The 27,284-nt window shown below is 26.9% G+C and overlaps 1 protein-coding gene across 3 annotated transcripts in view; it reads left to right on the top strand.

Moving 5' to 3' along the window:
- dsb (scavenger receptor class B member debris buster) overlaps nt 1-27,284 on the top strand; it is a 55,995-nt gene that overhangs the window by 26,853 nt on the left and 1,858 nt on the right. For all 3 annotated transcript variants that reach the window (XM_087416641.1, XM_087416640.1, XM_011055286.2), the window contains 7 exons: nt 22,526-22,617; nt 24,198-24,358; nt 24,738-24,876; nt 25,360-25,563; nt 26,531-26,675; nt 26,796-27,047; nt 27,134-27,252. In XM_087416641.1, coding sequence (XP_087272767.1) covers nt 22,526-22,617; nt 24,198-24,358; nt 24,738-24,876; nt 25,360-25,563; nt 26,531-26,675; nt 26,796-27,047; nt 27,134-27,252 — 1,112 coding nt within the window. The remainder of the gene's footprint in view (nt 1-22,525; nt 22,618-24,197; nt 24,359-24,737; nt 24,877-25,359; nt 25,564-26,530; nt 26,676-26,795; nt 27,048-27,133; nt 27,253-27,284) is intronic.

The following is a 27,284-nucleotide window of genomic DNA, read 5'->3' as shown; positions in this document are numbered from 1 at the left end:
GAAATTCAGATGTGATAGATATCTAAAATAGTATTAGATATTATACACGTGTATATATATATATATAATGAATATGTATATATAATGATGATTAGTTTTAAAGTCTAAGAATTGTATGAATATAGTGAAACTGACCTTATTCGTGGTCCAGTAGATGGCCCATTCTCTTGACACGCATATTTTTCGAATCGACACCATGAATGTCCTTGTGTCTTCATGATGTGTTATGTGTACAACGTAATCATTAAACAATCACAAAATCATAAGATAATAAATAGAAGAACTACTCAAAATAAACGATTATTACATCATAAAAGTTTTGATGCGTAATAATGCGTAATAATGTTGACATTATAAAGACAAAACCAACACGAAAATTTCCATAGTCAATATAGGTATTCTTCATATTCGAACAATTCAGAATTTAAAGTTTTTTAATTAATGCATAAACGATCAGATTAATAATAACAAATAAAGTTTTATACAGAATTATGTTTATATAGAATTATGAGATTCCAAAAAACTTGATTCTTTAAAACTAAGATTCTAAAAGACTTAATATCTGTAGCTGAATATAATATACTTATAAAGAATGATGCAAGATAAGGAATAATTATAATATAAAGGAATTTACTACCTTAGAGAGTTAAAAGTCAAATAATTATTCCGTAAAACGGAAGTAATTTCTTGTATGTAATAGAAGAAGGTCAATATATACTGTTGTATCACTTTGTTTTTGAATCACATTTCTAAACAAAAGATACAAATAAAACTTTTGAAATATGAATATGAACTAGAAAATGTTTTCTGTCAGATGACATAGCAGATTTTATAATATTTAAAATTTTGCAATAATTAACTTTTTCATGAGATAAACAAAAATAGTATCTGATATAGTAGGCTTAACCAAAATTATACAAAATACTTACACATTAATATATATGAAAAGATCTAGAGATCTTTTACTTCGATGTAAAATACTTTTTGTTGATTTATTTTGGAGCTTTCCAACAAGAGACACAGATGACAGTGTAAAACACAATAAATCATAACATCCTTATAGTTTGCCAATATCAAATAAAGATGAAATGATCACTGTGTATTAATCTGGATTCCCCACCATTGCAAATCGAATTGGGACATGATTAAAAATTTAATGCTGTATTTTGTTGCTAATTTGTTGCTCTAGAACTATTTTGTTGTTCCAATATTTTAGCAGAAAAAGAAAAATAAATTAGCAAAATAGTACTAAATTTTTCACCGTGTCCTAACTCGATTTGCGATGGTGAGGAGTTCAGGTTAATAGGAATTACAGTGTCTGTAAATACGAAAATGCCTTCAGTCCCGATAAATCTATTTATATAGTAACGCAACAATATACAATAACTAAATTAAGTTAGCTTATAGCTTGTTTTACAGACAAATGTGCCAGTTAAATTAATGTTGCTCCCCAATTTTATGCTTAAAATGATACTACAAAAAATAAAAAAGAGGAAATATAAATAAAACTATTTTAGAGAATCCTACAAACATGTGAAACAATTTTAATTATAATATTATCAGTAATATTTTAATTCTAATATTATCAGTAATATACATTTTATTTAAATTGTATTTAATAAAGAAGATCATAATTCATTTTATTTTCACATTTGTGGAATTTACTTTTAACTAATTTTACATAGAAATATGCCACAAATTTATGAATTATGAGTTTTTACTTCTTTAATTATCTATAATCTAATAGCACTTTATCTGAGAAACATCCTCAAGATATCCTTAGAATTATGTTGAATTCAAAGGATAATCAAAGACATAATAAACGGACGTCCTTAAGATGTCCCCTGGAGGTCTGCGTTGTTAGAGAAGAAAGTTTTTATTAGTATTAATAAAATTCAATGTTTAATTATATATAAAAGAAAATGGGATAATTGTGCGCAGTGGATAATTGTGTGCATTTTGGTTTAGCACTTTCTCAATAAATGGAGTCGCTACTGCGACGAAATTTCTAGACTAGATGCAATTTTTTTTTTAATCATATAAATTATACAATTTGAAAATACAGTTACGAAAAAAGTGAGAAAAAGTCACCCGTAAAGTTTGCCGACATTCGTGGTATTTAGAAAAGAGCGCGTTGTCGAAGCTATTAGCCGTTTAATTAGATCAGATTTGAATGCTGAACCGTCGCCGTGTCTGGACGTGTTTCTCCATCTGTATTATCATTCATCATTCTGTGTTCTGTGTTTTGTGTTCGGTATTTTGTGTTCTTCTTGTTAATAAATGTTTCTTATTTTCCTTTTTCGTGTTCTTTATTTTCGCGGTTCTGGAGTACGTCCACGAGAACGACTTCGCGAATCGGATGTGCAGGCGCAACATTATATATTTTGATAAAAATTTTCTGTCCCAATTACTGTGCCTGTTCCTATTAGTGTGCTTTTGTATTTTGATAAGTCATAAAGAAAAGCACAAATAAATAAGAAAAAAATTTTTTTTTGTTAAGTTAAATTATTAATGCATACGATACTTCGAAAATAATATTTTATTTTTTGAGTATTAAAGTATTTCAAATATTTTTCGAATGAGGAATTTATGTGATAAGTAATACGTATCGCAAGATTTTAAGTTTGTTCCTATTAATGTGTCCTGTATTGGAACTGAGAACGTTATGTTATGAGTGTACTTTGAAATAAATATAATTGAAATAATGATTTATGTAATATTAATATAAACAATTAGCTTAAATTTATTACCTGTTTTAACTATATGTTAAAATGAGTCAAATGTAGATAGGCAAACAAATTGGGGACACATTAATAGGGCCATTGCCGCTTAGAGGATTCACTAATAGGAACAAAAACATGTTTTCTATTTTTGTCAAAAGCAATATAAAGTATTAATATTTTTTAAATTAAAGAAATATTATAAGAAAATAAAGTAGTTAAAAAACCGATATTGATTGAAAGAAGATAAAATTAAAGTTACAATATTTAATAATTAATTCAGTAATCAGCAAATTGGCTAAAAGGCATATTAATAGGGACAGTTATCCTACGTTCACATAACTTCTGCATAAACTGCTCACTAAAAATCTCTGCTCATTAAAAATAGTATACGTAATATAAACTATAGATTAACAGTAGTAGTAGTAGTATTGCAATTATTTCTTAATAATAAATAATAAATTTCTGTTAGATTTCTGCAATATCATTAAAATTTTTATGTGTGTAAATAATATTTTAATAATATATTTTATTATTGCAAATAATATTTTAATTATATATTTTATCTAATTCTATTTATGTCCTTTTTTTTATAAATTATTTTATAAACTCAATATAAAGCAATAAAGCGAAGCTATTATTAAATTTAATAAAAAAAAAAAAAAAAAAAAAAAGAAAGACATGAAAAAAACATCTTAAGGCATATATGATTAATATTATGATTATAGCGAATCGAAATAAGACAAATATTAATGAGAAAGGAGATCATAATTTATAGCAAATCAATTTAAATGGGATTAGTTTCCTTGGCCTACACAAGACAAAAACAACATGTCGCATACTCGATCCTAGAACTGCTAGCTCGGTCGCTTCCTCATATTAGCAAAAAGAGTTCGTTAGCATAGTCACTAGCGAATAACAACAGACAAAAACAGAAGCGTTTCTGAGAAGAGAGCAAAGCCGATAGTTTGTGATAAGACAAGTAATCAAGTAATTAAAGCTATGATTGCAGTCTCATGATACTTGTCAATGTTTTTTTCTTTTGTTATCGACGATGATCAAGTGTTTTCTCGAGACAATGACGCATGTAGAAAATTATATCGTTGAAAGGACTCTTTTCTGGCAATCATTATCAATAATATACTTACGTATAATCGTTTAATTGAATTAAGAATATAAAAGTAGTCTAAATAAATTATATAATACAATGTATTTTTATTTTATCTCTTTTCAATAAAAATAAATTTACAAATACATTTTTTGCTATTAGGTGTTGGAATTAATTCGTAGCGTTTTACAAGTGATGGGAAGTACTTTCATTAATGTATTTTTTAATGCTCATGTGAAATAAATAACATTCTTTCATTAAAAAACGCTACGAATTAATTCCAACACCTAATAATAAATATCTATTCTTTAAATAAATTTCAAAATTGTATGCCTTCTACGGAGATAGGAGATTTTACAAAAATATCTGGACATATGACTCTGTAAGTACACAATATTTCGAGAATGTATAAATATTATTTTTCCCTTTTAACATTCATATAACATTCTAGGAATATTGTATTTTATATGGGACTTGCGTGACTATGTAGTCAATACATAACAAGTGTGCCGGATGTCATAGAGCATTAGTTCAGTTACATTGGACATTCTAATGATTAATAAGGAGGCTTCAAAAAAAAAATGGTCATATTTTTGAGCGGATCAAGACGAAGGTTAGGAACTGTAATCCTAGTTGAGATATCATTAGAGAAAAATGTGAAAGGGTTTACAATTCAACTGCGTTCCCTAACAGTATATACGATTCCATTTTATCACTATATTGAACGAAATATTATTTGCTTATTAGATTTGTTTTTTTTTCTTTGTATCAAGATAAATGTATTTCATATTAAAATATTACTTTTAAAAGTATAAAGAACAAAAAACACTACATTGATGCAAAAAATTGATTTTATATTTCTATTGTTATATACTTCAGTTTAACTCCCGATTTAGTTTTTTTAGAGTCTTCGAATTATCATAGATAATTAAACAATTGTAATATCAAAGTTCTTTGAATACTGATATATAAATACTGATGAATAATTTATGTAGTTTTTGACGTCTATGATTTACATTCTACAAATCATACATGTTAATCACTTCTTGAATAATATTAAATTTTAGATTTGTTTATTACTATGCGACATAAACCATAAATATTTACTTGTCAATTTTTACTATTTTCCAAATTGCTTTTTTATCAATAATATAATGAAATTGTTTGCATTGCATATATATGTATGATAAAACAAAATTGAGTTCATTTACATTTCGGATTATATTAATACTATCATATAAGTGGCAATTATAATTATTAAGTGTTAATTATCAAATCAGGCGCTTTTACTTTCTATAATCCAGTATTTTAAGTAGTTAAATATAGACGCGATATCATCGGATCCATAAATTCCATAAATTAAACTTGATATTTGGATAGATGTATCCACATATTTCAGTCTATCTTATGTACATTGAGAATAACATCAATTAACTTTTATTCATTTCTTGAACTGACTAAACTCATTAGCAAAAAATCCAAAGACCACCACCATAGTAACTGTTTGATTAAAAAATAATATTTTCATTCGATAATATTATAATTAATTATTGATAAAGTCTTGCCACGTTAATATATGTAACTTATGAGTTTTTTAGGTTGAAAATAATTGCTTGATTATATTAATTTTGTATTAGAGTAAAACAATTTATATATGCAACTTTCATTTACATTATATTGTATTATAATTTTTGTCATTATATTCTAATTTATATATATGTAGATTATTTAACGTAATGGTTCGATTTTTTAATACACTTTCAATAATTAAAAAAAATTGAAAGATGAATATTTATATTTTTCATGTAATTTTTTAAATACAACTTGCAATAAAAAAATGAAGAAATTGCATTATTTAATTTACATTATTAGTTAAAACATTTTTTAAAATAAAAAATTGAAGTAATCTTGAATTTTTTAAACAATATTATACAATTTTTAAAATAATATTGTAGAAGTTTTTAAGACGAATTTAATGCATATGATTTTATTAATATTTAATATTAAACTTGTAATATTATTTTAAATAGTAGTTATAAGTTTATAAGCTAAATAACATTTAAGATATTAAGATTAAGATTAAGGATGAACAGACGTCCTATTTTTTCTTATATGTACTCTTTTTTTTTTAAAGCGTCTGGAGATGTCCAGCTTGGTTTTCAGCGTATCCAGGGTGTATACTTTTTGATACTCATTTTGAAAGAAAGCAAGGGACTTTATTAAGCCCATGGTGTGTAATAAGGTAAGGTAAAACGTTACGCATGGATAGCATACTGGAAACAATCAATTGGATCCAAATGCACTTTTCTGCTTATAATAGCAGCAGTGTATTGGAACAGCCAATTAAATTCACTCTTCTATAGCGCATTCGCGGGAACGTTTCACCATACCTTATTACATCATCATTAAGTTCATCATACATGATATACATAGTAATCTTATTTAGAATTTACAACATAAATCATTAGATGCAGATATAACATCTATGAAAATCGAATCTCTGTACGCTTTATGAGCATGATAAATTTGTAGGTAAAAATGTTTACGTTCGAATGAGCACAATTTTGTGTTCGCAATATATTATACAATAGGAATTATATATGTATCTAATATAATGAAGAAATGTTACCAACAATTACCAGTATGATATTCACGTTCTTGTCAGCATTGCTTGCATAAGACACCAAACGTCCGTTTGTAACGTGAATGCACGATTAGTAACATATATTAGTATATATTAGTTACTATAAAATTATGATCTCCATCCGTATTTTAAAGTAGATATTCCATGCGTTTTTTCAAGCAAAGTATCCACGCTTGAAGTATCCTGTACATGCGAACAGAAACAACTAAGTGGTTTTTTAATAATTTCTATCGTGTAATACAGGGACAAATATCCATATTAAACGGATAGGTTATTTTCTGTACGCTTCTGTTTGACATTTTAAATAGAGAAACTAATCACTAGATAATTATTATGTATCTGTGATAAAATATTTGAAAATTATTAAGTATTATTATGTACATTATATTAAATCCGGTTTTTGTACTAAATACATGTTTTTATCGTTCTTAAGATTGTTAAATGAATGTGTTCTTTTTTTCTATTTTTAAATTCAAATATACTATTTATTTTGTATTACAATTTAACATAAAATATCCTCTTTTTGAATCTTTAGCACCTCCATCTAGAAGAAAGATAACATGATCAAAATACTTCCTTGAAACCATGCAATTTTTGTTTGGCATTTTTTCTTCTATTGTTAAAAACAAGCAAGTTATTTAGATGTCCTCTTTTAAATAGTATATACAATATATATAATTACAGCTTATGCAACTTTAGATCTAAACAGTATAAAAGTTATTATGTATAGTAATTTGATAAAAAAAAGCAGAACTTTGTGTTGCAGAAGGAGGCAAGCAATTTGAACATTTGCTTAGATAAGAAAGTTACAATTTTTCTTTATTGAAGATATTTATGTTTATGTATATTAATTAAAAATTAAAAAAACAAAGAACATAAAAAACCACAGCACAGGTTGTCGGTTGTGATGATTAAAACTTTATTCAATAATGAATTAGTCAAGCGTTAATCAATACCCATATCAATAAATAATTATTAAACGATTAAACGTTTCGGCCACAATCTGGCCATCTTCAGTAATTACACATCCTTTCAAAACGCAAAAATTTTTTACATTCAGTCGAAATAAGTACATCGGTATGTTAAAATAGATTAAAAGTGTTCTTATTAGTGTGACGATGATCGTGCGGCGATATTACAACACCAGCTTATATGACAGGATAAAGTAGAACAAGAACTTCCAGATTCTAATCAGAACAAATTCTATAATTACGTTAATCTCTTATACTCGAAAAATAAAGAGCAAATGCGTTACCTGTTTTACAGTCAAAAAACGAAGCGGTAGATCTCAGACATTACTTTCGCACAATTAAATTTTAGTCGTGACATTGTGTGTTGTTACTGGTCTTATCATGTATTTTACCACTATTTATATACCAAGAGAAACTTTCAAAAGTACCAGAACAATCCTTGAAGAAAAAAGGAGAACCTACATAAGCAAAGGAAGATAAATATCGGGTAAACCTTCCGTGTCACTTTGCTTATTGATACTTCTTGTTTGTTTCTTTATATGAATCATTTCTGAAATTCTTCTTTTTATCAGAGATCGTTCTGTGTCTAAAATTTTTATATTCTCCCAATCCAGATCATGCATCTCACTAAGATGATGACGCGAAACTACGGAGATCTCAGAGGATGGTTTCTTTATGTCGGCTTTATGTTCCTTTATCCGCGTTTTTAATTTCTGTTTCGTTTGGCTCACATATGAAGATTCACAGTTTTTATAATTTATTTTATACACTAAACCGCTTTTTTCATGCTTTGAAAGAGAATCTTTTCCTGTCTTAATAAACTTGTTCGTAGTGTTCATAGGTTTATATGCTATATTAAACCCATGAATGTGTGAAAGTTTTTTGAACTTTTCAGATACCCCACCAAAATACGGTATCGTAAAAAATTTTTTTGAATTAGAGTTCAAATTATTATCAACAAGGTTCTCTTTCAAGTTAATTCTATTTGCTAAAGTTTTTATTCTATGGTTTATGGTGGAAAAAACGAATTTCAAAGGATAGCCATTACACAAAAATACATTAATTAATTCAATAATGTTTTTTTCCTGGAATTTCGGATGAGACAAAAATATAATTCTATCAAGTTGACCGATGATAACATCTCTTTTATGTATTAATGGATGATTTGAGAAAATTTAAATATCTTCCCGAATTCGAAGGTTTTTTATAAATGTCAAAGATAATCCTTCCTTCTTGTTCCATTAATTTAACGTCTAAGAAATTTATACCGTTTTCATCCACAGTAAACTTTAGTCTTTCGTGATATGTATTAAATAATTCCAGCAATTCATCAATGCTCTCTTTATGCACGGCTAATAAAATGTCGTCCACATAACGAAAATAAAACGATAGAACGATATTACTCTTAGTAATAATTTCTTCTTCTAAATCCTGTAAAACCATGTTAGCAAGACAAAGGGGAACCCATTGGCAAGCCGAAAATCTGTTTAAATATTTTATTGTCAAACGCGAAAAAAGTGGAGTCAATTATGGTCGTGATCGCTTTGATGAATTCGTGCAATGGAATTGAAGTTACATTAACAATATCACTCCACCTACGTTCAATACTTCTTATGACTAATTTAGTTGGAATATTCGTGTACATGGAGACAACATCAAGGATACAACGCTAAAATCCATATCCATAGCTTTGCCATTAAGTTTATATACTAAGTCTAAGCTGTTTTTTATATAATCAAAATTATTCACAATGTTCTTCTCCAGTATGTTTTTTAGAAAACTCGCTAAAGGATAAAAGGCGCTGTTTATGCAACTAACGATTATTCTTAGAGGGTGACCTTCCTTATGAATTTTCGGCAGTCTTTTATTCTTCGAGTATAAGAGATTAACGTAATTATAGAATTTGTTCTGATTAGAATCTGGAAGTTCTTGTTCTACTTTATCCTGTCATATAAACTGGTGTTGTAATATCGCCGCACGATCATCGTCACACTAATAAGAACACTTTTAATCTATTTTAACATACGACCGATGTACTTATTTCGACTGAATGTAAAAAATTTTTGCGTTTTGAAAGGATGTGTAATTACTGAAGATGGCCAGATTGTGGCCGAAATGTTTAATCGCTTATTTATTGATATGGGTATTGATTAACGCTTGAATAATTCATTATTGAATAAAGTTTTAATCATCACAACCGACAACCTGTGCTGTGGTTTTTTATGTTCTTTGTTTTTTTAATTTTTAAAATTATAACCACTTTTATTTTAGACATTTTGTATTAATTAAATTATAATAATAAAACATCAATGAAAATAATATTTCCTATATATGTTTTAAAGACTCCTACAATGTTATGAAAAAAATTATATAAAATGCTATTTAAGAAATTTAAGATGACTTTAATTTTTTATTAAAAAAATTTTTTTTCAATTTTTTTATTGCAAATTGTAGTTGGCATCGAAAAGATGAATATCTATACCTTTTAATTTCTTTTAAACTGTTAGAAGCGTCCCAAAAATTATTAGCGAATCGCTGAATCTTTTATAGCATGTGGATATGTATAATTCATGATAGAATTTTTTAAATTTATTTTGAACATTATCTACGGGCGATCTTATGTCATTTATTTTCAAAGATATTTATAGAAACATATTATAATTTAGATTTTTGATTATTTATTTAGACTAAAGAAGTGTTATGAATAAAAAGCCAATATATTTCAATGTTACATGACTCGATAATCAAATTGGAAAATCCCGTACGGAATTCGGGAAATCCAAGTATGATTTCAGTTGTGATAATATGGTTTTGCAATAAGTTCTTTGCAATTTTAAGATGTTAGTAGCATTAAATTGATGATTACATTTGATTTATAAGCAAATAAGATTATTTATGTTAAATACATTACTTTAAATACGAAACGTCACTACGGTCTGAATATTAAGATAACTATTATGTATAATTAATTTGTAAAGTTATCATTAATTCAGTTATTTTAGTGTGTGTGTGTACAATTTCGAAAGTAATCGGTCATAATCTGAAATAAATATATTTAAAATATATATGGAAATATTATTTCAACATCTTGACGTATTTAAGAAATATTTAAAATCTCAAAGGTTTTGGTTTACAATCAACTATCCTCAGTAAATAAAAAGGAAGTTACAGGAAATGTATTATATATTCTGTATATACAAGAAGTCTTGCAGAGATAAAAATTTTTTATACTTTTACAATTGTGTCCTCACTTAAATTCTTCAAATGTTCAGCGGTCGTAGTAAACAAGATTTATACGGCTCGTAATTGAAAATCGAAACTTTTGACAAAAATGTAATGATCCATGTTAAAAAATTCAAGAATTTATTTCAGAAATTAAATGGGTTTAATTTTACTGTGGTAATATAGATAGCAGTTTAAAAAAAAATCGATTAACAGAAATAATTGAAATGTAGCAATTTTTTTCTTCAGTGATGAACATATTATCTAATCATAAATAAATAATCCATAACTGATTTTTAATTAGCATTAAAATTAGCATTACAATTTTATCTAGCTTATAGCTTATGATATACATTAAAAAAATAAAAAGGATTAAATATTCCTTTTGTAAGTAAAAATATTTTAAAATATTACAGTTAATAAGAAAAATATTACAGTTTATAAGAAAAAAAGTTGTTCTGTCATAGTAGTATATAAAACATACGTGCATTGAAAAACAGTTAAATTTGATATAATAAATAATTAACTATTTTTACAATTATATTCTTTCTTTCTTTCTCTTTTATCGCAAAATGAAGCACAAAGGTTATGATATTCGCGTTATGCATGATAGGCAAGCAAAAGGAATCGTTTTCGATTGTACTTAAGAATTACGGGGAGAGTTCGATGTCAAGTGTGCACGTGAAATGCGTGCATGCAATGACTCTATTCCTTTTTTTTCATTACATGCACATACACACACAGTATCAGTAATTATTACCTAGCATAATTTATTGCGCAAAATTATGCTGGAAAGCCTTGCGCGGTCTTATAAACGTGTAAATCTACAACGAATAGGAGAATTTCATAAGCGAATATTGTTAAGAATAACAGTACGTAGTAAGTAGTAAGTAGTCAGTTACGGGAATTAAAGTTTCGGGGCTATTGATTGAAAAACAATTTTTTCTTGCAAGCGAATCGATTTGTTAATTTACATATATATAAGTTAAAATAAATTTAATAAATATATATACATATTTTGTTTACATGTTATTTTAAATTATATATAAAATTACATATTAAATAGTTATACAATAAATGTAGGTATATAATACACGTGAATAAATTTTTTACATAATATTATATTAATAATTTTGCTTTGATTATAAATAGTGACAATTTATTTCTGGAGTTGAATTTTGTTTCTATTTATGCAACTTTTATTTTTAAAAACATTATTACTATTTACATAATTTAATCTTATTCCACTGAACACAAAACTAAATTATTGATTTATCAAATCATAACAGAATATAACGTTCCGTTTTAGTATTCTCGATGTTTGAAAATAAGTTTGGAAAGTCACGTACGCAAATTCTTTTGCATATATTATTGCTGCCTGAAAATATTTTTTTATAGAATTCTTACATAAATCATTTGTGTTTTGATCATTTGTGCGTGTGTGTGTGTGTGTGTGTGTGTGTGTGTGTGATACAAGTTTTGTTATTGAGATAATAATTAACATTATTCATCTCTCATTTCATTTCTCAACATTCTATAGTATATCTGATACTACTTGAAAAAATCATGGCGCATAATAATGATAGATCGGTATGTAGGCTGCGTTGTGACTGGTTTTACGTTTACGAGAATCACATGTTATGCTCTAATAGTATCTAATAGTAGATACTTACAATGCCGCCAGGGAATCCTTATTCGATAATCTTTGACTGTAATCAGAAATTTCGAATACATTAAAAAAATTATTGGCTGTTGTAGCAATTTAGATGTAAAATATAGCACAATATTTTTAATTGGCTACTGCGACCAATTTTCGGTTGCGTTAGCCTGTCCGCATGTTAATATACGATTTCATTAGACTACGCAATCAAAAGTTGGTTGCTGTAGTCAATTAAGAATGCTATGCCATATTTTATCATCTAAGTTGTTGCAACAGCTAATCTTTTCTTTCAGTGTACTCAAAACTTCTAATATTATAGCCATATTCAATCAATAATATCTTTTTTTTCAGTGTAATATTAGGTCATTTAAAAAGTATCCGCGGTTTTTTGTTCAATTTTTGAATGAAAAAACCGCGGATACTTTTTAAATGACCCAATATATAGAAAAAATTCAAATAAAATCTGTGATAATGCACAAGCATTTTTGTGATACTTTGGTGTTACATGAGCAATCAATAGTCAATATAGAATTGTGTACAGTTAAGCCTTCGTTAAGGAAAGATTTATTAGCAATATTTTGCACATATTGTAGTAAGCTTTCTCGCATCGGACCGATCGGGCGGCGTGATAACCGCTTTTTCCACAAACTGCGAACTTTCTAGCGTCGATGCGACGCACGGTTTCTTGCGCTAGCATATAACTGCATCCATACGGTATTCGCGCACGACGAGTGCAACGAGTCATTGCAAAATCACGATTGCTTCGTCGGGAGGTGAATTTTTCGCTCTTACGCTCTTATGGGAGAAGACTTAGACACTGGTAAACGGGCAATGTTGAGAGAAAATGCACGATGTGCGTAAGCATGCATGTATGTACGCCTGTACCGTGCGGATGCTGCGGATCTGAAATCGTAATGGCAACGTTACCGCATCCGCGATGTAATGTGCGCCTACTTGCTTGTAACGTATAAAAACGCGGATGTCGAGACGCAGCCGATTAAAATATGTTGATGCCTCGTGTATCGTTAGACACGCTATACCTTCCAGGTGGGTTTGGGATATTTCTTTCTCTACCTCTCGTAAATGTCACGTGGGAACAAGTTTGCTTTAACGTTACATGAATTTCTAATGTATTTACTGCGCATCAAGAAATGATTGTTAAAAAATATAATAACAATTTAAAAATTAGCTTTAATTAATGTGGTGATTTAATAAATTATTTTTTTTTGCTCGCATAAAAAGAATGATTTTACTGAAGTATCTATAAGTTTAGCTAGATACAGATCTGAAAATAATTTTATATTTTATATTATCAAAATAATTATGCAGAAACCTCAAGCATGATCAATGTTGCAAAAAGTTTTAATATTTTAACAATTAGTTCGATATCCTACATAATTATTTTGATGGTCTAATTATTTTCAGATCTGTATCTAGTTAAATTTTTATAGATACTTCAGCAAAACTGTCCTTTCTGCATGTGCTTTTATTTTTCATCTTAGCAGACAATTTGAAGAACACAGTATAAGAGAATTGCTCTCGAACTTTAATCATGGGCAGTTTCCAAAGAAAATGATCATGTAAGTTTCATTACAGTAGTTATATCCTGCACGAGATGAATGGTCGGTTCACTAGTAATCAAACAGATAATTTGCACGAATGATTCACATTCTTTGTTGACTTTTCTCAAAGATTTTTTTAATTTGCTACTGGCCAGGAATAATAATGGCTGCGTTCAGTAAAGAAAACTAATAAATTAGCGCTAGTGAATCTTTAATATGATTGATTTCTACACTTAGATCCAACAAAGAACTAAAGGCAAGAACCAATTATATTAAAGAATCACTAAGCGTTAACTTACTAGTTTTCTCTGCTGAACGCAGCCATTATTTCACTTTACATTATTATACTTGCCGATAAAATAAAATTATGCATGGAATAAAATTCAACAAAGCAAGATCTTCTTTTAATATTTTTTATATTGAATGCTTCGGATAGTTGAAAGATCTTAGTAAAAATGTTTTATTTAAGTTATATGTAACTATACTATAAAGTTATATAAAATGTACAATTATGTATAATATATTATATAATTATATAATTATATTTATATAATTATACGTATATAATATTATATGTACTATGTAATTGCATAATTATATATATGTAAATTCTTCATTGTGTTTATGCATATATATATATATATATATATATATATATATTTATACATATATATATATTTATACAATACATATTTATATATAATCTATCATAATTCATATGTATAATAGCCTTATAATCATATATAAGGCTATCTATTTAAATATAATTATACAAAAAATAGGATTGTATTTCAATATATGAGATTGATGATACATATAATTTTTGCAATAGACATCTTTTGAACTTGCTCTCTCTCTCTCTCTCTCTCTCTCTCTTTCTCTCTCTCTTTCTTCACTAGATTTGTTAATAAAAGAAGACAAATTGTTGTCTACGAGTGTATATATGTAATTATTGTATTATATTGGCTTCTTTCGCTGTTGTTAAAAAAGTGACAAAAAAGCTATTTCGTATATGTGAAAATCAAAAACTGTAACTTTTTATATTTATTTATGAAAAAAATATTTTTGAATTATACACGTTCTACTTCATCTTTTTGAAAATCTATTGAATAGATCTATCTGAGATATATGTCTTTTAACATTCAGTGTTTATGGATTACCACAAAGTGATAGTTTCTGTAGGATTGCAAAAATCAATCTGTATTTGAATATGACTTGAGATGAATGTGACCGACTTAAGAACATCTTGAAATTTATTTTCAAATACGTTTTCTTTTCTAATTTTTCATGTAAATTCTTAAATATGGAACTAATCAATAATATTTATTTTAGCCAGAAAATTAGTTATAATAAAATATTAATTATAACTTTTATTTTTCATATCAGTATATATAATTATATATATAATTATAACGACATATTTCAAATATAGTTTTGTATAATTGTATACGATCATTTGAATATAATTATATATAAAAAAATTTTTATCAGAATATAATTTTTTAATTTAAGAAAATAAAGAGATATAAAAGTTTTAAAAATGGAACTATAAAAATGCAGATGGATACTTTAAACAGATTTTTCAACCTTTTCAATTTTATGTATTATACAGATTTATTTTCTAATTTTAAAAAATCTTCAAGTTCTTAGTTTTCTTAAAAGATTTTGAAGTTTTCTTTAATATTCTTTTAAAAAGTCGCGAAAAAAACTTATATCTAGTAAAAAAAGTCGCATATTATAATATTATTTCCGGTGCGAAACTGTCATATAAAGTAATAGCTTGCAATAAAATCAAAAGTCCATGTGATTACGATGTAAGTTAACCGCAAGTTATGTAATAAATGTATAATTGAACAACTCTTTACTCAGTAAAGAAGGAAACAATGAGCCGTTAAGCCGCTTGTACAATTACCAATAGTTAGAGTGCAATAAGTGATATTCAATAGCTTTTATCGTACCACTATGATTAACCTTAGAACACTATCGTAAAGACGCGTAAATGAGTGAGCACTAAGCTATGCCTTATGAGGCCAGCAATGGTCAATATCGTAATAGACAGCGTGATAAATGATTTCGATTTTTAAACAATTTTGTATCATTATATTTTTTATTAGTAAATATACGTCAGATTTACATATAAATATGATTAACAGATAATTTTTTTCTGATTGAAATATTCAATTTTTTCATTGTAAATGAAATTAATAATATAATATATGTTGTTTGTATTTATAAAGATCTAGAGTTAATTAATTTTAATTTTTAATTATTTATGTACAATTTTTTTTAATTAATTAAGATTTAGACAAATATTTTGTTATTAAAAGAAAAAGTATTAATTATGAAAATCTTATATTACATTAATTAAAAATGATCTATTTCTTCGAACATAAAATTCACGTTAATGCAGACAATATTGTCACTCAATATTGATAACATATTAAAAGATAGTCAACTATGTTCACATGTGTGTGATTTTTTTCTTCTTGAGAAATTGTGAATTAATCTCACATAATAAACGTTAAAATGGCTGCAGGCGTCGGCAAGGTTTATTCCTGTTATATTGCATATAATAAAATTAAAATCACTTCTAACAATCCAATATTTTTAAAGCAATGTTCCTAGCACTGTAAAAAAGTTGTCCATTTTTTTTCTTAAAACAGAAAATTCTTCCGAAATTGTATCCAACTTATTAAAATGTTGACAATGTTGTCTGATACTGTTGATGTTACACATTTTTCTACTCTGATAACGTACTATAGCTTGTAAGATTATAATATCCATTGCATTCCTCTTTTTAAATTCTGACTCATAACAGTTTGACTGAAGAAGATCACTTTTTTAAAGATGAAAAATGAGAGCATCACTATCGTTCTTTAAATTATATTAATCGTTTTCAATGATTCACACATTAAATATTTCTCAATGGACCACATAGATTCTTAACAAAGAGAAGATTCTTAACATAGGAGCATTGAGTACGTTAGATTTGTATCAATATTTTAAATTCTACTATATAACATATACTATACGGAACATTATTATTTTAATATGCGAATCCGACAATTTTTGTAATATTATTATCCGAATTTATTCTAATTTGGATCATTGAGAATGACCCGATTGATGTCGAAACGTATGTACTTTTTATTTGTTTGGTTTTGAATATTAAATTGTTACTAATGTCAACTGGCTCGTAGCCTTCTTAATTTATATATTTGATTTATTAAAATGTCATTTTAATAGGTTTTTTTATTATTAATAATTTTGATAATAATTATCTTGATATTTATGAACATAAGTATTAAAATAATATAACATGAGAACTAAAACAATAGAGATAAGTAGAGTACCACCCGAAATGATTGTTTGACAGAATATAAAAAATGTGGGATCGATCAAAGTGAGATCAATTCGCGTTTTTGAAGCATGCATCTTCTCGAGGTCAGATTAAGAAATCGAACTTCAAACCAGCACGTCTGGCCAGTAGCTGGCATCTGAGAAAGGAGAGATCGCAGGTGTTGCGCAACATTCCGAGGTAATTTATACCACTCATGGTTAACAAATACCACGTACCATAGCTTTGTGTGAGCAGTGCGAGTTATTCTGCACTCTCTCCTTGGTATGCGAACTATAAATTGCCGAACAAACGTTGCGTTTGCGATGTTGACCCTTTCAATCGCAATGCTCATTATCTTCGTGTTAAGATTTATTTACACTATGCGATCCTAAGACGCTTCTCACAATACATGCAATGTACAATTGGCTCCTATAATATTGAATCTATAATCGGTACTTGTTAAATTAATAATTAAATTTTAGTTCTGCAAAATTGCTTTAAGATAGTAATCTGGCATATCTTATGATAAAGTTAATTATTTAAATAAAATTTACGACATTTATTTTATGATGCAAATCAAATTATTGTTATTGCGCATTATGAAATTTCTTAATAAAGACTGCAAAGTGCAAATAAATCTTAATTTATGTTAAGTTACAGGACTGATCTGTTAAATCATTGTAAAAATTATGTGTTAGAAACTATAATCGTAGAGAAATTATGATTGTCGCTTAGCAATATTTATCAGTTCTGTATTGAATCGATATATTAAATTGGTGGTAATTATAGAAAGAATGCGGATATTATGTTATACAGGATGTCCCGAAAGTTTTTCCCAATTATTTTTGTGTAAATAGAACGAACTAAACTGAATCGAAAAGTCCATTTTGCAATTTTCGCAATAGTTAATAAGATATTAATTACTAAAAATTGCCAAATATTGGTCTTGAATAATTTTTTACTCAAATACCATCAACTTTACAGAAAAACTGCAAGAGACAAAAATTATTTATTTTCTTCTCACAGAACTCTAAAAATTTTTATCAACTTTTTAGTACTGCATTTTCTTATTTTTACCAACATGAAAAAATACGATATTAAAAAATTCTGAAAAAATTCTGAAAAAATTCTCAGAACTTTATGAAAAGAAAATAAATGATTTTTGTCTCTTGCAGCTTTTTTATAAATTTGATAGTAAAAAATTATTCAAGACTAATATTTGGCAATTTTTAGTAATTAATATCTTATTAATTATTGTAAAAATTGCAAAATAGTAGAAGACTTTCAGTTTAGTCCGCTCTATCTACACAAAAGCGATTGGCAAAAACTTTTGGGACGCCCTGTATATATATGAACAGCGAATGTTTTTCTCTATAAGAAAAAACAGAAACAAAAATGGAGAGATAAGTTGCGGTTTATTTAATTGGATTTCCTCTGTATTTGAACATAAATTAAAAGAAAACATCTGTAAATTGACGGGGAGCATTGAATCATCAGAATTATAATATACACAAATAAATGGATTGAGAAGTATGTACGAATAAAATATAATAAAGGAAATATTAGTATTAAATAAAGACTTCCGTTTTTAACTAAAGATGATGACAAATTGATGTTTAAAAAAGAAACAATTTAGCAAATAAATCGACATTATTTGTTATTTTTGATATCAAAATGTTGATAAATAATCTGTAGATAATTATTTAATAGCAGCTTAAAATGTTTTGATTTGAATAGATAAAAATTGAAAGAAGCCCGAAAAACAACTTTCAGATAGGCTATTTATTCATTAAAATATTTGAGTCCTTCAGAATAAATAATTTATAATCGACACATGATTATATTGGTTATTGAGTGATCTAAGGTCGTTGAAGATCGTTGAATGTCACTAATTGAAATTTCTTGATCAATAAAGTTTAGAGACGCATATTCAACAAAATAAATAAGCGGCGATATATTTAAATCTCAATTTTTGTTAAATTTTAGTATTTTTTTTATTCGCAGTAAGAAAGAGAAAGAGAAAAAGAAGGAAAGAGAGAAAGGGAATCAGAAGAAGGAAGAAAAAGATGTAAATACAGAATTAATTATTTATCAGCACAGATTATTTGAAAAAGAGCTGAACAGTGTATAAGTATTTCTCACTTTTTTGTTATAAATAATTATATTAGAATTTTCCACGATACTGCACTTGCAGTATGATGCATTGCGTTGATGCTTTAGATGGCAATTTCCAAATTGCATCATTAGCGTCCTACATTTAATTCGGGAGTGAAAGCTGACCGACTTATACGCATTGAAGAATTCCCAATGATGCTGGATCTCATAAGAATTTATATAACAAACCGCTCGAGTTATCGCATAGGTGATACAATACATCCGACAAAGAAGTTAATTTGAGTATTTTGTAATATTATGTCGCAATATTAATATTATATCCATTATAATATAAATGAAATATACGAATATTGATCGGTCGATATTAATTTGTTTCATATATTGATTACTTACATGTTATACGTAATAATTTAGTCTAAAATTAATATAAATGTCTTAGCGCCGAGTACTACCGTGTCTCCAGATATTGACTATAATAGATATGTATATGCGGTAAAATTCTGTAGACAAATCGACATTGAATCGTTCGTTATGTACTGGTTCTCGCGAAATGAGTAGAAATTATTTTTTTCATGCATCAAGTAAATTTTATTGCGTAGACAAAATCTAAAAATTTTTTTTTTATGATGATGATATAATGTATAATCTTAATATATTTTAATGATTATTTGCATTGATGATTTGCACATTTGAATTGATTTTTATCTAGGTCTTATTAAAAAAATTTATTATAAATCATAAAATACTATTAGAAGACAATAATAACATCGATGTCAATTATAACATTACAATTGTCTCCGAACTTACTTGATTTTATTTTAGTATTATTTTATATCATGTTATTTGTACTTTTCTTTATAGAAAGCCATTAATAAAATAATACAAAATAGATTAAGAAAAAAATTATACAAAAGAAGTGTTTTTATAAAACACAGACATTTAAAGAGATTATAAAGGACTAATTATCCATTTGTGTAGCTGCAAGAAAGAGTATGACTTATGTAGTTATGTTATGTACCTTTAGCAAAATGCGATACAATTATCTTCCTCTACTGTTACAATCGTTCCAGGGGTTGGCACGGTTGTAACAAAATTCCTCATAGTCTTTAAATCCTCATTTTTACACAATCATGTTTGAAACTATTCCTAAAGCTGAAAGTTATATAAAAAATAGTTTTCAGTTTGTTAAAGATCTAAAAGAGATGAGAATTGGTAATAATTACAAATTAATTTCATTGGATGTAGTTTCTTTACTAACATTCCATTAAACATGATTATCGATTATATGAATGACAATTGGATTTTCATCTAAAAAAAATGTGACTCAAGATAGAATTCCTGATGGCAATTCGGTTTATTCTAGATTCAATATATTTTACATTTAACGGTCTCTGTTTGTCTCTTGCCTTTTTGGCTAATAAGACAAGAGACAAACAGCAAGAAACAGGAAACAAAAAAGCCCATTGTAGAATTAGCTTTAATTGCTTCTCAGTAATAGTCAGTAATAGTCCTTATCATTAACATATCTTTCAAAAAATTCATTCTGGAATATTTAATCTGTACAGATTATCTCTCAAGTTTTAATATAGTGATTGGTATACTACCTCTTATATTTTACACGATTTTATGATAAAAATTTGACGAAGTATTTCTTCTTAAGAAATGATAATTGCGATCACATTGATGAGTGTTTTATTAAGATGATGTTTTTGCTTGGTTTTTACAGAATTTAAAAGTACATTTAAAAAATTTTTATTTTATTCAGATTTTAATTTTATTTTTTATTTTTATTGGTTAATTAATATGTTTTTTTAATTAGAATATCATGAAATTCCGAACAATTGGTCAGTAAATCGCTTGCAAGTAATTCATGGTCTCCGTGAGACATTCATCAATATCGCTATACAAATTGGAAAACTTTCATCACGATTTTTCTATGACGATGAAAATGAATTTTAAGATTATGAATTTTGTATTGTCTGAAAATGGCTCAATCCAAGAGCCGGAACATGTAATGTAATGTAAAATGTTTTACAATGTATTATTTATAGAATTTTTGTTATACATTTAATATATTATATTATAGTTCTTACATTTATACTTAATTACGTTGACTCTTATGTGTCTTATACATCTTCGTATTATCTTTTAAAAAACTAAAGCGTTCCGAGTTACGCATGAAGCGCATGATGCATCATTTGTCCTTATTATTCAAATAATAAAGAAGGATAAAACGATACATTATGCGCTTCATGCGTAATTCGGAACGTATCCTTAGAGTCCTGTATTATTTGTTATTTGATTTATATTTTATAAATATATATTTCTATAGATATGTTGTAATAAAGTGTAAATATAATTAAAACTTAATTATATAACAATAATACCACTTCTCAAATTAATATACAGATATACTGATATATAAAATGTACAAATTGTATATATTTGTATACATATACATACATATATGTATATATATAATATGTATAACGTGTATAACTTGGCAAATATATTACGAAACATTATTTGGTAACATTTTGAGATTAGAAATTTTAACATCAAGATACTTTTTGTTTTAATCCATATTATTTTTAATTATCGCATAAAGTAAGTAAATTTATGTACATACACACACATATACATATATATTCTACACAAACTAAACGTTTCGATTTTGTTCTGTTTCTAATATAGTTTTTTTATACATTTATTAATACAAAATTAGATTGCTAAAATTACAAAAGTAATTTTTTAATCTTATATTTTATCTTAAATAAACAATTTGTTAAAATGATAATTTTTGTTAAAAAATTTGTCATATTTATAGCCTAAAGAATAAATAAGAATGTCTTAAATAAAAATTACATATTGGTTTTTATTTAAATGTTTTAAATAATTTTGTATTCTAATAATTTTTTGAAATTCTAACAATATAATATTCTTTGGATATCATCAAAAATTTCAGAATATACATATAAGTTTTTATTCGCATACAATGTTGGCAATATACTCGGTACTAATTTTCAATGTAGGTCAATGCTTGTTCTATGAGAAATACTGGGTACCTATAGTGTCGACATACATTAAAAAAAATGTTTGCGCAAACATGCATTGAGCATGCATATATTTAACGTCGTGCGTTTTGACACCTGCACCGTTAACGCTACTATCACTTTTTTGCAGGCAGGATAGCAGCAATCTGTTTAGGTCTTCTTGCACTTGTGATCGGTATAGTGCTCAGTAGCATACCGTGGGTCGATTACATCATCTTGAAAGTAAGTATGAAACTTTTAGTTAGTACATATATATGTATATATATATATATATATATGTACTAATATATATATATATATATATATATATATATATATATATATATATATATACATTCGTGAACGATATCTTCGGACATTTGATAAATATAGTCATTACAGTGTCTTAAAAATTGTGTATTTAGCTTTTTATCAGTATTAAGAAAATTTTAAAAAGTGTACATTATATATGAATATAAAATGTTTTTTTATTTAAGCTTTTAGAATATCTTTTACAAATCGCAATGAGTATATTTATTCATCTTAAAAAAGAAAAGAAGAAAGAGAAAAGCTGTAAATTAATTTAATAATGAATTACTGAAACACAATTTTGGCGATTGTTTATTAATTTAATCGTGTTTAATCATAAAGTTGTTATTTTGATGTATTTTATCTTATTTCTTATTTTACTTTTAAAATCAATTATATGAAATTATATATAATTTTATAAATAAAGTAAACATATTTAAACAAAATAATTTCTCATGCAATGAATATTTAATTTTTTTTTACGGCAACCATTTATGAAGTGTATTTGTATTCACAGTAAATATCTTCGGAATGTCTTTCATTGTCTGAAGCCGTATTACGCACGCACATTATGTCGTCTGCAGATAATTTATGTCTGCAAGTGCAAATGATTGTCAGCACAACATTATGAATCAAATATATTACTACAATTTGTTTGTATAAATATTGCTATTTGCACAATTTGAATTCAATTTACAGATTATTATATAAATAATTTTTATATTATTTATTTTAAAATTAATAATTATTATCACTATAATTAAGTAATTACGCACACTTTATACTAATTTATTATTATTATTATTAAGTAATTTTATATATATATATATATATACAAATAAATAATTGAACTAATATAGCAGTTATAATATTATAGTTTATAATTTTTGTTAAATACAGTCTGTATGATTTTTTTCTAATATTATCTCATAAGCTTCAATGTTTCGATTATCTGTGAGATTAGATTAATCTCCGGAAAAGCGATTAGATTAATGTTTAGTTACTTATCCATGTCTAGTTATTTACTTACTGCAACATAAATAAAGATTTATTTCCGTTTTTAAACTTTCTCTTTTCGCACATTTGTTTGTTATTGAGGATAATAAAAATTTATTTACAAAAAGAATCTTGAAAGTGATGATTTCTCATGTCAATGATAAATAAAACGGCGAGTTTCTCAATATTACCTTGTTTTTTATTCTTTTGTTTTTAATTTCTCCAGAAATTATATGAATTGCATCGTGAGATAGACATTTGAAATGCAAGAATCTACTCGTGTAAGAATTTCAGATACTCTACGAGATCAATATGCAATAAATCGATCGCTAATAGTCCAATTTTCTAAGATTATAAAAACTTTGATGACTTTTTTTGACTTGATTAATGACTATTTTGCATAAAAAAATCATGATAAATTACTCTAAATGCAACGTGCACGCAACAAATTGCAGTTTTAATGTGAGAGAAATCATATACGCTGGTAATAATCTCGGCAATTCACTATTGCTTTCCAGCAACTACGACTCTGGAATGGCTCGATCTCGTTTCAATATTGGCAGAAGCCGGGCGTAATTCGATTGACTAAAGTCTATATATTTAACGTAACCAATACGGAAGGTTTCCTGCAGTATAATGAGAAGCCGAAACTCCAGGAAATAGGCCCGTTCGTTTATCGGTAAGACCTTTTGTTTGTTTAACATTAAGGCAATCGATGAATAAGATCTAAAATTTAAAATCTATTTTTCTTCGAATAATTATTTTATCGTTATTTTAGTTTTTTAAATCTTACATTTATACTTTTCTTACATTTTACTTTTTCCAAAGTAATATAAGTGAACAAATTATCTGCATAATTCAGATTACGTATTTATGTTAACGTAACTTCAGGCAAGTTTTTTAATTCATCGATTGATCAATCGCACTATGCGCAAATGCAACTTTGTTCTGTAAAAGTTGCATTTGCATATAACGCGATTAATCAATCGATGAATTAAAAAACTCATTTTTTGTTAGACAACAATAATTAATGAGAAAATTGAATACATACTTTACAGAGAGGATATGGAAAAAGTTAACATCGTGTTTCATAATAATGGAACCGTTAGTTATCAACATAAGAAAATTTTAAATTTTGTCCCTGAATTGTCTAAAGATGGAGATACTAAAGTAATAGTGCCAAATATACCTTTGCTGGTGAGTTAATGTAGAAATAGAATTGTAAATGTATTTTTACCTCGAAAGAATTTTTTTCTTGGAATTTACCTTGAAAATACGATGGTCTTGAGGCAGTATTGAGGCAATAAAAATTTTATTTTTTCGAAGAATTTTATGTAAATTTTTTTATTCATTAATAAAACATATAAATTTAATTAATTTTATTGAAATATACAAAAAAATCTTTAAAATATTGTATAAAATATTATACCATTATAATCATCAGAAATAAATTTTAAGAGCTAATTCTGTATTAATAGAGATATTGGTTGGAATATTCATCAAGGATTCCCAATGAATAAAATGTCTAAAATTGAATATATTCCAAGAATTTTTAAAGAAAAATCTTCAAGTATTCCGTAAAGAATTTTGAAAGATATTTTAAAGTTGTTTTATGCGTTGATTTTAGACATTCTGCTTATTGGATTTGAAGATATAAGTAAACAAGTACTCTTTTTGTAGACACTTTCAACACAAAGCAAGAGTCTCCCTCGTTTAATTACAATGGGATTGTCAATTTTCTTGAGTGGATTGCATATGAAACCGTTCATTCCTATAACTGCGCAGGAATTAGTCTTCGGGTACGACGATCCGTTAGTTAGTCTAGGTCACAAATTTCTTCCCAAAACAAGACGGCCCATGAGTAGAATGGGACTTCTTCTTGGAGTGAGTATTACGTAATAATCATTATATACGTATATTTTTTTTCGCTCTCTATATTTTTCTTATATGCAAAATAACTTCTTAATATATACTTAATATATAATATATACAATATCTTAATGTATGTGTCAAACAATGACGGATTAACGAATAAGCACACAAGGTATTTGCTTAGGGCGGCAAATTTGAGGGGGCGGCAAAGGATGTCAAAAAGAGATTAATTTTTGCCCATAAATATGTAAATAATAAGAATGGCGTTTTTTTATAGATTTTGATCTTCTGAATACAATGAATATTAATAAAAAGTTCGGGGCAACACCTTGAAAATTGAGCATGAACATAATATATTTGAACACATTTCAATATTCTTACTTAGTTTTCAAGATTGTTGATTCAAGGTACTTTTCCCTAAATATCACGAACTTTTTATCATATTCATATAATAATTTATCATATAATTTTATCATATAATAATTTTATCATATTCAAGAAGTCAAAATCTACAAAAAAATCACTATTTCTTTTACTTATCATTCTTTTAGACAAAAATCGAACCTTTAGACAAAAAACGTTATTCTTTTTACTTACACCTTGGGCAAAACTCAGCTTCTTTTTAACATCCTCCTTTCGAAGACAGAAAATATTTACACAGTTGAGATAAATTTTTAATTTGTTAATCTAACGTTTTTTTGCAGAAGTTACATCGAGCATATTTTATCAGAAATAATATTTTAAATATACAGTTAAAAATGTATTATATTTATATTATTTATTTAGGATTATTAAATGTTTTCACCAGCTAATGCGGGGGGGTAAAAACTTTTTTTTTTATCCGTTTTTTCTTTTATCAAATTAATAAAGCTATCTGGGAGCAGCTTAATATTGCCTAAGAGCAGTAAAATACTTAATCCGTCATTGATGCGAGATATATTGTAGTCTAGAATAATTTATAATCAAATCTTGATTGTAGAGAAACGGTACATTAAGCGAGATATCTACGATATTCACTGGACACACAAACATGAAAGAGTTTGGTTTAATAAATCGATTAAACGGGCTCGATCATTTGCCATACTGGCCGAACGCACCATGCAATTCCATTACGGCTTCGGAAGGTAATCTTTTTTTACATAAAAAATAAGTAGAATAATGTGTTAAAATTGTAATTCCTCTAAGATTTCATTGCAATAAATAAAACTGAGTTGTTTCGAGTAAACTTGGAATGTTTTTTGCAGGATCTTTCTTTCCGCCGCGAGACCAGACTGGTGCGGATATCATTCATGTCTGGGACAAGGATCTTTGTAGGACACTTCCATTGCAGTATCGAGGTCCGATAAAAAAGACTGGTATTAAGGCAGATTTATATACTCCTACGGATATACTTTTTACTCGAAATGAAATAACTAAAGAAGATAACTGCTTCTGTTCGGATGGCATTGACAGTTGCCCTCCGCAAGGCTTGCAAGATATTAGTCCATGCCAATATAGTAAGTGTTTTATATTTTACAAAATCAATAAAATTTCTAAACATCCTTCGAATTCTATTAGATAAAATCTATGCTTTTTATTTCAGGTGCACCAGTATATCTCTCGTTCCCACATTTTTATAAGGCGGATCCTAAATTGTTAGATGCTATTGATGGACTTAAGCCGATCGAAAACTTGCATAAAACTTATTTCAAAATCCAACCAGTGAGTAAAGCATAGAGAAAATATAATCTTAA

This window comes from Acromyrmex echinatior, chromosome 2 (assembly GCF_024713525.1).
Source record: "Acromyrmex echinatior isolate Ae372 chromosome 2, ASM2471352v2, whole genome shotgun sequence".
In the NCBI taxonomy this organism is placed as follows: Eukaryota; Metazoa; Arthropoda; class Insecta; order Hymenoptera; family Formicidae; genus Acromyrmex; species Acromyrmex echinatior.
Note: the sequence above shows the minus strand (reverse complement) of the source record. Positions and strands in the feature narration are given on the sequence as shown.